This window comes from Magallana gigas, chromosome 1 (assembly GCF_963853765.1).
Source record: "Magallana gigas chromosome 1, xbMagGiga1.1, whole genome shotgun sequence".
Taxonomy (NCBI): Eukaryota; Metazoa; Mollusca; class Bivalvia; order Ostreida; family Ostreidae; genus Magallana; species Magallana gigas.
The window spans coordinates 55,605,502-55,617,890 of record NC_088853.1 but is presented as its reverse complement, the minus strand read 5'-3'; the positions used below and the strand labels follow the sequence as shown (position 1 = coordinate 55,617,890).

At 33.5% G+C, this 12,389-nt stretch overlaps 1 protein-coding gene across 1 annotated transcript; it reads left to right on the top strand.

The window, feature by feature from the left end:
- Nucleotides 1-391: 391 nt before the first annotated feature.
- Nucleotides 392-11,154, top strand: LOC136276061 (uncharacterized). The gene is made up of 4 exons (XM_066086852.1): nucleotides 392-487; nucleotides 7,988-8,163; nucleotides 10,335-10,540; nucleotides 11,086-11,154. The coding sequence occupies exons 1-4, from the start codon at nucleotides 402-404 to the stop codon at nucleotides 11,152-11,154; spliced, it is 537 nt and encodes a 178-aa protein (XP_065942924.1). The 5' UTR covers nucleotides 392-401.
- Nucleotides 11,155-12,389: the final 1,235 nt, after the last annotated feature.

Genomic DNA, 12,389 nt, shown 5'->3' with positions numbered 1-12,389 from the left:
ATGTCTTAATTATTGATATCCTGTTTTCTATAAATCGTGTAATGATATGACAAGGTTTTATATAAATTATTTTTCTTTGTTATATCATTTTATGGCCCCAAATATTTTAAGAAGAAAAATAATTAAACTGTGCGAAGCGATCAAAAAATTTCACACACGTACCATATTTAATCAGTTAATTGTGTGAATTTCCTGAGGAAATCGGGAAAAATCATACACAAGTATTTTCATATCAAACAATCGCTGCAATTTACTCCTATTTGGTAATACACAATTTTGGGTTTTATATTTCTACTTAAATGTGCTTCGAATAAAAAAAAAACAACACATTCACATCGAGCAGAAAGATATTCATCGGGCGCGATATTCGCAAAATTATCTTTCACGTAGGCGGAACTGTTATGATGTTTACTTATTCATTGGAAAATTGTAAGTCCCTGTGCTGCAACAAACATGTCTTCAAATGCAAAATGGAAAGTATTCCCAAGTAAGTCCTTTTTTGGGGGTGGGGGTGGAGCACTGTCAGTTTGAATTATCATTTTGTTCTCGTAATAGCATGGTCAATGTTAGGCCTGTAGTCTCTCCTTGTATAATTGTACATGTACAGTATTAAACTTATTTCTCAATTACAACAGAAATGTCCAAAGACCTACTGACCAAAAACCAGTTTTCACTTAGAATCCTCTCTCGCCACTCAGTCAGTATATTGTACGTATCACTATTGGAAATGCAATGCTTGAGGTAGTCTTGGGTCTTAGGTGAAATAATACACCTGGAAAAAGTCACTCAAATTAACAGAAAATTATTTGATTATAAAAGATATAATGATAAATAAACCGTAAATATGTCAAATAATAAAACAAGAGGCCCAGGGGCCACATCGCTCACCTGAGCAACAATTGCCTTAATTCTGATCAAATTAGCATTACAGTATCAAAATATCTTGACAACTGAGTACAGTAGATCTTGCTAAAAAAAATTGAAAATCTGCCAATTTTTATCCACCTCTTATTTTTTAGTAAATACCAAGCCCCTTTTGTTGTTGTACCTCTAATATTTTTCTCTATTCCTATATACCCCCCCCCCCCCCCCATTTCGTGGCCCCACTATTCTCTAGGGAATCATGGTTTCATCAAACTTAAATCTACCTTTAATCTCATAACCTGTGCTTTCACACTAAGTACTGAGTTTTGGACCAAAAACTTTCCTAGAATATTTTTAAAGATTTTCTCTATATATTCCTATGTAAAAATTCAAACCGCCATCACTGTCCCGCCCTACCACTAGTGATTTTGCAAACTTGAATTTACACTACCCGAGGATGCCTCTACTCAAGTTTAAGCTTTTCTGGCCAAATAGTCTTTAAAAAGAAGATTTTGAAAGAATTTCTCTTTATATTACTAAGTAAAATTTCATCCCCCATTGTAACCTCACCCTACCCCATGGACTATTATTTAAACAAATTTGAATCTATATGATCTGGGGATGCCTTTACTCAAATTTGGGCTTTCCTGGCCTAATACCTTTGAGAAGAAGACTTTTAAAGATTTTCTCTATATATAAAAAGGTATCCCCCATTGTGGCCCCGCCCTACCCCCAGGGACCATGATTTGAACAAACTTGAATCTACATTATCTGAGGATGGTTACATGTCAATTTGAGATTTCTTGGCCAAATAGTTATTAAAAGAAATTTTTTAAAAGATTTTCTCTTTATACTCTTATGTAAAAATTGATCCCCCAATTGTGGCCCCACCCTACCCCCGGGGACTATGATTTGAAGAAACGTGAATCTACACCACCTGAGGATGCTTCCATTTTAATTTGAGCTTATCTGGCCTATTATATTTTGAGAATAAGATTTTTAAAGATTTTCTCTCTATATATTCCTATGTAAAACCTGATCCCCCAATTGTGGCCCCACCCTACCCCCGGGGATCATGATTTGAACAGACTTAAATCTACACTACCTGAGGATGCTTCCATTTTAATTTGAGCTTATCTGGTCAAATAGTTTTTGAGAAGAGGATTTTTAAAGATTTTCTATATATATTCCTATTTAAAACATGATCCCCCTATTGTGGCCCCACCCTACCCCAGGGGACCATGATTTAAACAAACTTGAATCTACACTACCTGCGGATGCTTCCACTCAAAGTTGAGCTTTCCTGGCCTAGTAGTATTTGAAAAGAAGATTTTTAAATATTTTCTCTATATATTCCTATGTAAAACTTGATCCCCCAATTGTGGCCCCATCCTACCCCTGGGGACCATGATTTGAACAAACTTAAATCTACATTTCCTGAGCATGCTTCCAATTTAATTTGACCTTTTCTGGCCTAATAGTTTTTGAGAAGAAGATTCTTAAAGATTTTCTCTGTATATTCCTATGTAAAACTTGATCCCCCAATTGTGGCCCCACCCTACCCAAGGGGACCATGATTTAAACAATTTTGATTCTACACTACCTGAGGATGCTTCCATTTAAATTTGACCTTTTTTGGCCTAATAGTTTTTGAGAAGAAGATTTTTTTAAAGATTTTCTCCATATATTCCTATAAACAACTTGATCCCCCAATTGTGGCCCCACCCTACCCCCAGGAACCATGATTTGAACAAACGTGAATCTACACTACCTGAGGATGCTCCCATTTTAATTTGAGCTTTTCTGGCCTGATAGTTTTTGAGAAGAAGATTTTTAAAGATTTTCTCTATATATTCCTATGTAAAACTTGATCCCCCTCTTGTGGCCCTCCCTACCCCCGGGGACCATGATTTGAACAAACGTGAATCTACACTACCTGAGGATGCCTCCACACAAGTTTAAGCTTTTACGGCTAAATAGTTTTTGAGAAGAAGATTTTTGAAAAATACCAACAAATTTTTAATAATTCTTAATTATCTCCCCTTTAAAAAGGGCGTGGCACTTCATTTGAACAAACTTGAATCCCCTTCACCTAGTGGTGCTTTGTGCCAAATTTGGTTGAAATCTGTCCAGTGGTTCTTGAGAAGAAGATGAAAATGTGAAAAGTTAACAACGACAACGACGACAACGACAGACAACGGACAAATTGTGATCAGAAAAGCTCACTTGAGCCTTTGGCTCAGGTGAGCTAAAAAAATTGCAGTTTGGGGATAAAAAAAATGAATATCTAAAAATTCAAATCAGTGAGCATCACCAAAAGCCCCTGCGGGATTCGAACTCAGGATGTACGGATCACAAGCCCAACACTTTATCCACTCGGCTTTGGAATAAGTTACATGTTTTCGTCGATAAAATCCTTTTAATAAAACGAAATGTGCTTTCGATCAGAGGTCAGCCATTCTGTGATTATGTGTTATTCCACGTGTTAATGGGATCAATCATGAAAATTAAACAGGTTTTAAATAATAAATAAGAATTATATTGATAACACAAAAAAAAAAATATTTTTACACATTTATGTGTGGTTTTTGGGGGTATTTAGCTCTCTGAAATGTGCACTGCCTTGCAAAAACTTAATGATAAATTTTGCAAAAAGTCTTCTTCTTTTTTAAAATAATTCATAATATACTGCCGTGCCACCAGTTCTCGCAATGTACTGGCAAGAAATAGTAATCATTGGGAACAGTTCCCACGCCAGTAAAGTTAAAACATTTGTTAAAGCCACATTACATTATTATTTTTGTGCAAATTAAAAGCTCTGTTAGCCTGCCATATTAGAATAGAATACAAAATTATTAAATTAGATGTAGGTCTCAATTTTAGTAATTTAACTATTTTTATGCACTGGAACCTAAATTAATGGTATTTTTTTTTCTAAAGAACTACGTCTTAGAAATGATTTGTTAAACTAAAAAATATGTTGACGGAAAACTTGCTACACTGTAAGCTCTACTGGCACTGTACCAGTAATCGGCTAAAATTTAACGTTTTCTTTTCGTATTTCCTTATTACTTGATACTTTTGGATAACAATTAACATACTTTATATGGTGAACTCCTTATTTATCCATCTGTTAGATAATATCATTATTTAGAACCCAAAAACATCTTGTTCTGTGATTTTTAGCACGCCCCGAATTTGCCGAGATTTTACGATTTACTGTACCAGTTATCGGCTTCGTGATAATAACATAGTAAAATCCCTGTACATGTTGATTTTATACTTTGCTCAAATGTAATTTGAATTATGCCCCTTGTGGGGTCAGACTAAAGGCCATAGGGGTTATGATACATAAACAAACCTCACAAACTTATTCGTTTGTTATCATACGGTAATACACAAAATCGTTGACTATTCAATACATAATTGTGCAATCAGGCGTTCAACTGCGCTATGAATCTCTCGGAATTAAGTGAATTACCGTTGTTTATGCATGTTATTTGTATTGATAATATATGTCAAATCAAATCTAAGGGATATACTAACGTATTACAAAGAGGTTAAATTCTATTTTGAACTTATTACGTCACATCCCACACTGCTGAAAGTGCAAAGATGTAAATTAGCGGTAAACAATGATCGTTTAAGCGCATGTTTAAAACATATTCAAGAAAGTTTTCAAGCAAACTTACTTTTCTTTATTCTAAACAGACCACTGAATTAAAAAATCTCAGATAGTCGCATGCTTTTAACCCGAACTCTATGTTTAGCCGATAGCTGGTCTTAGCCGATAACTGGTACAGTACCAGTATAGCAATTAAGTTGACCTTGAAGAAAACAATTGTAAAATCAAACTTACTCTTTTAAACATTATTTTAGTTGATATACCAAATAGCTTCTGTCCCAAAAATTTAAGGTACTTCACTACACTGAAACTTATACTTTTTAAGATACGTACTACGCCACAAGATGGCGATTTAAATGTTTTGTTAAACTGGTTGTAATCAATCGACTCAGATGTATATCATCATAGCTCAGTGGTTAAAGTATCAGGCTTGGAAATCGCATGTCATGAGTTCGAATCCACCTGGGGGCTGGGGCTTTAATTTGTTTATGTTTATTGAATGAAATAGAGAATATGTAACCATGTTTTATCTAAAAGCGCACATTTTTTCGCCTATTTTATATCTATACTTCTTATCCATCATGCTTTCTATCAAAATCAAGCAATTTTCTGCTGATTTGAGAAACTATTTCAAGGTGTAGTGAGGCACCTTAACTGGTTTATGGAAAAGGGGGCACTCACCTGGATATCAATCAAAACAAAAACATATAAAGTACTGTATATTTGTAATTATGGACCTACTCATAATTATGTTTGGTAACTCTGTATCAATAATCCACTTGCTTATATCTTATTTAGAATAGTTTCCTAAACTAATGTGAATACTATTTATGAAATTGTTAAACATACATGTACAAAATGGTAAGGATCATATATATGATATGAATATACTAATGAAATGTTTCTGATATTAGAAATGATTTAAGGTTGTAAAGTATACGACATCTGTTGATATTATTGTGGATTAGAGTACATTATAATAAAATTAATTTTGCCGCTAAAGAATTTTCAAGTTTTACAATTTTTAACCAAAGAAATAATACATTGTAAAAATTTTTGGAAAAGTAAACAATTTTAAAATCTCCAATGTGATTCAAACTCATGAGTCGTGACTTACAGATTCAAAGTGAACTCTTCAACCCGCTGCGCTTGGTTATTAGGTGACAATTTTGGGAAAGAAACTATTTATAAAATTACACTTGATTTTATTGTTTATTTTGATAAATAGAACATCATAATATGGAGGACCGAGGTGTTCAATACCACCTTAATTTGTTATTTATGTCCATTCCCCTTTAGGGAGCTTCAATTGTTATCTAACAACTATACATGTAGGTCTCAAATTTGTCGAGTTATGAAACATACCTGAGGTCAGTACTAGCTATGCTAATCAGTGCATTTTTATCCAGAGAATTGTTTAAGAAAGCAATGTACATCATAATTAATACATGTCCTAGAAAATTAAATGCTATGTAAAAGTCAAACCATTATTGTTAAATTGGTAACTTGACTTAATGCAATACATAGACTAGTTTAATGCAAATTAAAGAAATGATTTATAGCTGTGCACTGTGACCATGCCCTGCTGTCAAGTACATGCTTCAGCGACTGTGTGTATCGATTGGGGAATTTAGCTCAAGGGGATTAAAATATAAAAAAGGGAAAAAGTCCAAATGACAGCTAGGATTAAAGAAATAATATATTAAAGATCAAAATAATGTTAGATAATTCAGTTTACACAGGCAGGTAACATTAATGAGCAAGTCTTGTTCCTATCTTCTAGTAATTTAGAGGAATAGGATTTGGAATGCAGAAATTGTCTCATAAATTAGCTAAACACCCAACACGTCTCTCTAGCTTAGCTCTGTATTCCTAAAGTCCAAGGCTGAAACACTAACTGTTTGAAATGTTATCAACAAGAATGAATCTTTTCCATGAATAGCATCGCACAATCATATTAAGTAAGTTATAGATATATAATAATATAAAATATATATTCTCAATAATAAGATAAGAAAGATATAAAATTTATTTAGATTAGTATATAGTATTTGTTTCTTTTACATCAAGCTGCTGCTTCAATGTACATTTTTCATGATTAAGTTTTCTTGACTAGTACTTCATTGATAACCTATGTAAATCATATGATTGTCCGAGCCTCATTGATTAACAATGATATGTTGATCTATGCATGCACGTTTATATATATATATTCACCATTTTTTCTCAAAATGGTTGTTATCTTGAGCTGCATTGAAGTATTAATCATGATGTGTCAAACTTTATCAATAATCTTAATATTATAATAATATTAAAACCTAAATATTATTTTTTGGATAAATAAAAGACAGTGCCATTTCGATTAAGACCTGATAGGTATTTTACTCTCCTTTAGATAAGGGTGATTTTCAGATTTTCAGAGTTTAAAAATGTGGTGCTTGCTATTGCGAAAATATTAAAAGTATATCATTGTACATGTATAGTTTGTTAAGATTGAACAATGTTTTTTTTTAAAGTGTTAAAAATTATTTTGAATTCCTTATGTCAAAACATTTAAACAATGTTAGGATCCAAACCAAACTGAAAATTGTCTAAGATTGGTCATTCAATGTGGTACATGTATGTAAATAATGACCATGAATATTCCTTTTGAGCTTTTGAGGGGTTTTATACATACCAAAGGGTTTGTTGTTTCACGGGCAAGGGGGGGGGGATATGTCTTCAGACCAAAATACATTCCAAACAATGCATTTTGCTTTGTAACGTTTCAAAAACTAATTAACACTATTTGTCATCGAAACGACCAGGACTTGCATATTTTGAGAATAATATCCGAACACTTATACTTCCGCTCAAAATTTTACAGAAACTGAACAAATCTCAGGGAAGTCTCATGAACTTATATTCGAGCACCTTTGGATTTATTACATGCTTTTCAACGATAAAGAAAACATTTCGAACACATTCGCAAGGGTAATCTTGTTGTTCTGAGAATCTTTCTTACAAAAAGTCATGTATTCTGTATAGAAACAGTATCCTGCTTTTTAACACAGAATTATTATGGAGCTTGCAAGGAAAATCATATTGTTAAAATTGTGAAACTTTACTTTCAGAATAAAATGGATACTAGTGTTATTTTTATGAGATGAATTTATATACATGATACATACAACTGTGTCCAACAATATGGAATTATTTTGTTAGGTAGTGAGGGTGCATGCTCTGAGCATCGTTTTTGAAAGTGGGGATGTGTGAACCAGATTCATTCAAAAATCTTGAGAAGAAATTATTAAAAAAATTTTAAATGAGAAGTTCGCCTAATCATGTAAATCCTAGTCGATTGGGGGTGGAGTAGAGGGTAGTCTGAGTTGTATACACATCAATCTATTAAAGTCCAATAGCTATAGATAGAAGATCAACACATCAAATATCCATTTTTTGCTATATTAGACTATATGAAAAGTTAAACAGCTATTTTCATGTTCATTTTTTTTTCAGTATTATGCCACCTTGTCCAAAACATTTGCTTATCCTGTTTGACTGGGATGGCTGTACTGCAATCATTGAAAGTTCCAGAGTCCAGGGTTCAAGGAAGAAAGTTTTCTCAAAGTCCAGCAGGGGAACTCTTTCATATGAAGGACGACTTCACAAAGTAGAAATTCTAGAACTTTCAGGTATGACCAAATGATATTTTTTTTATTTCTTAAGGTCAGACGACACGTTGATATTTATATAACTTTTTCCAGGAATTTGTTAATGGTTTACTGGTACTCTGACAAGCTTTCTTGCAAAAAATTAGGATACCTTACCAGGCATTTCTGCAAAATACTAGAGATTGCAATTTCTTATATAATCTTCTTGTAAATAAACTTGAATTGCTGATCTAAAAATAAATAAATACAGCACAATGAATATCACTATATTGGGCCGGGCTTCGAACTCAAAACCTCTAGAGCCTCGCTCCTGGAAGAGAGCGGCCACGGCTCTAACCACTCGGCCATCTAGGCATATATCCGTATACAAGTATATTGTATTCATTTTAAAAATCATCATAAAAATAATAATATTTATTGGAACTCTTTATTATGAGAAGATACAAAAAAAAATGCTCGAGAAACGTGTCGTCTGTCTGCCCTTAATTCTTATTTCATAACAAAACAAGAAATCATATTGACGCAAGCGTCAAATGGGCCGCAAAAAATATAATTGTTGTATAAATCATTGGGTTTTTTACATAAAAACACACCACAAAGAAGAAAAAAAGAATTGGTTGTACTAATATGTATGGTAAATTTTAATATACTTTCAGCAACTTGTTTTGAAGTTTAATATTTTACTATTATCATAAAGAATCGATTTCGTTACTGTAAGCATTTCTAACGGAAATTGTATGATCATTGCCATAGTATGAAGTAATGGAGAACACATTGATTTTTACAGTACTCTAATAAAAAGTTCAACTTATCATTTTTCTCTTGGAGATTATGTATTTCAAACCATTTTTTGGGGTTTTTTTTTTGTTGCATTGTATTGAATGAAAACTTAATGCATTATATAGTCATTTTATTTGACACGGCACATAGAAATTCAAATGTATCATTTATATAAAATTTAATGACATTCAGGTCTTTCGTATTTCAGGTCTTTAGTATGTCCCGCATACCGATCCTGATGCATTGTTTTGAAAAGAATGAAGAACTCCGAAATTTTCCGAATAGATTATAGTCTCGATAAAAACGCGCCAAATACGACAATCTACTAAGTATGACCTACTTTTCATTTACGAGTAAAACAAAAAATATGTGATATTTTCTAAAAGGCATAAAACATATTTCTACATGCAAATTTACGTTTAATTCATAAAAATAAGCATAGTATTAATTCTATTAAAAAAGAACTATCCCGCAGAAACGCAGTAACAATATTTAAATGTGTATCAAATAACGGACCGCCTTCCGGCGGCCCGTAATAATTTGTAATTTATAATTTCATGAATACTACACTAATGTGTCAAAAGTATGTCAACTTTTTTTTTCTCTATGTATTTCATTGAAAACAAGACTAATATTTAAAAGGGGTTTTGTTGTTATTTTTCGTCAGGTTTGAAGAAATTTATGTTGATTAAAGAAGATTCAATTTGCACTTTTTGACAAACATTGAAATGGTTTTTAAACAACTCATTTGTAAAATTTTGATGTTTCAAACACAACATGAAGATATTTTTTATGTGCTCTGCTAAATATCTTTTGTAAAATGGGAGCCCAAAAATCTTATGTTGGATTGTGAAAATCATATCACAAGAACTGAAAGACATTGACATACTTATGGCACCTGTATCTACTCTCAAACAAACCATTACTGTTCATTCAATTCAAATAAGTTATAAGTTAATACCTCGAAAGAAGGGAGGGCATATTGCTTTGCTGCTGTCTGTCTGTCAGTCGGTTGGTTGGTTGCTCGGTCCACTATAGTTTCAGTTCATTTTCTTCACAGATGTTTGCGCATATTTTGTAATGAAATTTGGTATACTGATATATCGTGTCAATATCTAGATCAAATTCAATTTTGGGTACAATCTATCAATTTTAGACAGAGTTATGCCCCTTGGACTCAGCAAAATTCTATTTATTTACAGTTTACGTTCCTTTTTTTTGTGGATGTTTCCAAAGCAGGGGGCATTAGTGTTCCACAAACATCTCTTGTTAATGATTTGGTTCATGTCAAGGTGCAATGTTGCATGACCCGATTATCTCTAAAATAATGTGAATACATTTTGATAACAGATTGATAGTTATTTGATTTCAGAGTTATGATACATGTACATGTACTTGACTTTCATTTGTAGACTCGAAAGAAGAACTTGAGGACTATGATACTGAATGGGAACAGACACACCGTGCACTTGCCATATCCAGTGAGAGGGAGAAACGGCAGAATTCAAGAGGGAGAAGGAAGATGGGTGGATATTTAGACATTTGGAATGATCCAGAGAGTATCACATCTGATAATGATGAAGCTGCAGAAGATATTCATAGTACATCCCAATCCCAGGTAGTTATGATTAAACTATAAAACTATTAAACTATAACTTATTTTAAACATGTATGTATTTTGCCATAATTATTTATGGGTGTTAATTAAATGTTTATGTTTTTTCTGTATCAATGACAATCACCCAACTCCTCCCTCCTGTGTATGTGTTTATGTGCATGCTATATGTTTATTGTATAATCTTTTTATTGCCCCTTGAGGGCCCTTAATTGACTAATAGAGAAGTTGAAATTTAAACAAAATTTTTACACTTTCAAGGTTTGTCATCACTTTGAAGACAATAAGTTGCCCGGGCGCGGGGGGGGGGGGGGCAAAAGTAAAATTATAGTTTGCTTGCCCTCTAGACTTTGTCTGAACTCAAACATAATGACAGTTGTAAATGAAGTAAATTATTATTAACATTACTCCGTTTCATGATATTTTGACTTTTAATTGTGTGTCCAAGAAAAAAAAAGCCAAATAGCAATAATTTTGATCTTTCTTTAGAATTTATTTTGAGAATCATAAAATGGTATAAATTTAACACCGTCTTTATTGTATTACAGCAGCAACAATCACAGCAAGAGGATACACCAGTCAGCTCAAGATCTTTAAAGAGGTATGGGTTATTTTAAAAATCTTTCTTTTAATAATGCAGTGTAAAAGAATTATAGTTAATTTGGCCAAATATCTGCCCCCAATCTTAAGCAATTTTCAAATACTAAATAGTATCCAAATCAGATCTTCGTAAAACCATTAACAGATCTTGTCTATTGCATTATTCTTAATATTAGTCATTATAGTCAACAGCCCGATAGATGTTTATCAATGATATCACTAAAATAGGTTAATTCCCACAATTATTCAAACAAATGAATATATTGTCAATTTTCCATTATATTTTGTAACCTGTCCTTTTGTGTGGAGTAATATATATATGTATCTTAACGTAACCTGTCATAATAAAGTAAAACCTTCTTTTTCAGGGATCCAAAGGCCGCAAGATTACAGTTTTGTTTGAAGGACTGGCTGACACAACAAATTCAGATATTTCACCAAAACGTTCTCCAATGTATTTGGATGATCTGACAACAGATGAACAAGAAATCGTCGTTCAACAAGTTCTGTACTACGAGCAAGGGAAAACAACATCTTCTTCCCAAACAGATAAGGTTATTGTGATTCAGGATGAGAAAGAAATTTTGGAGCTGATTACAGACAGCAAAGTAAAGAAAACATCTTCCACCCAAACAACATTGGTATCAACAAAAGTGACAGCCACGCAGACAGCCAAACAGACTGCCACACCGCCCATACAAAAGCCTGGCCCGACATTTGCAGATGCCGCTGTGCAGACTTGTCTTTCTACACCCCAAGAAGATTACGCCCGCAGGATGGAACGCAAAATTGATGAAATTCTATCCATTGTGAAAAAGAATGACCGCCGTGATCAGTCTCTTAGTGTGAGTGAGGTGTACCAGTGGGCAATGGCCAATGTACCGAATGGGAGCACTATCCAGTCAACTCCAACTATATCCATCTACAGAGAGGAAGATAACATGGAAAACACTGCTACGCCTATTGGAACAACTCCAAGGACTATGAGCATTCCATCTGTTGTAACCGAGTTGTCACCAATCACCAACTCGGAGAACATTCAGAGGGAAAGTGTTGACAGCCCCGACACAGATGCTGCAAATTCTAATGTGACTGTGCCCAAAAAAACCCTGTGTGATCGTGAACCACTGAAAGAGTTGGTGCCAAACAAGAAGAGAAGACGAATCCTGGTTCCTAACTGTAAGAAAGACTACACTGAAAGAAATCTCCTGTCCAGAGGATGTTGAGGCCGGGCAGTATGAATTCAAGATGC

Excerpts from the sequence above, each read along its gene's own strand:
- LOC136276061 (XM_066086852.1), top strand. The coding sequence starts at position 402 with ATGATGTTTACTTATTCATTGGAAAATTGTAAGTCCCTGTGCTGCAAC. Across the intron at positions 488-7,987 it reads AAAATGGAAAGTATTCCCAA|TATTATGCCACCTTGTCCAA; the intron begins GTAAGTCCTTTT and ends TTTTTTTTTCAG. Across the intron at positions 10,541-11,085 it reads ATAGTACATCCCAATCCCAG|CAGCAACAATCACAGCAAGA; the intron begins GTAGTTATGATT and ends ATTGTATTACAG.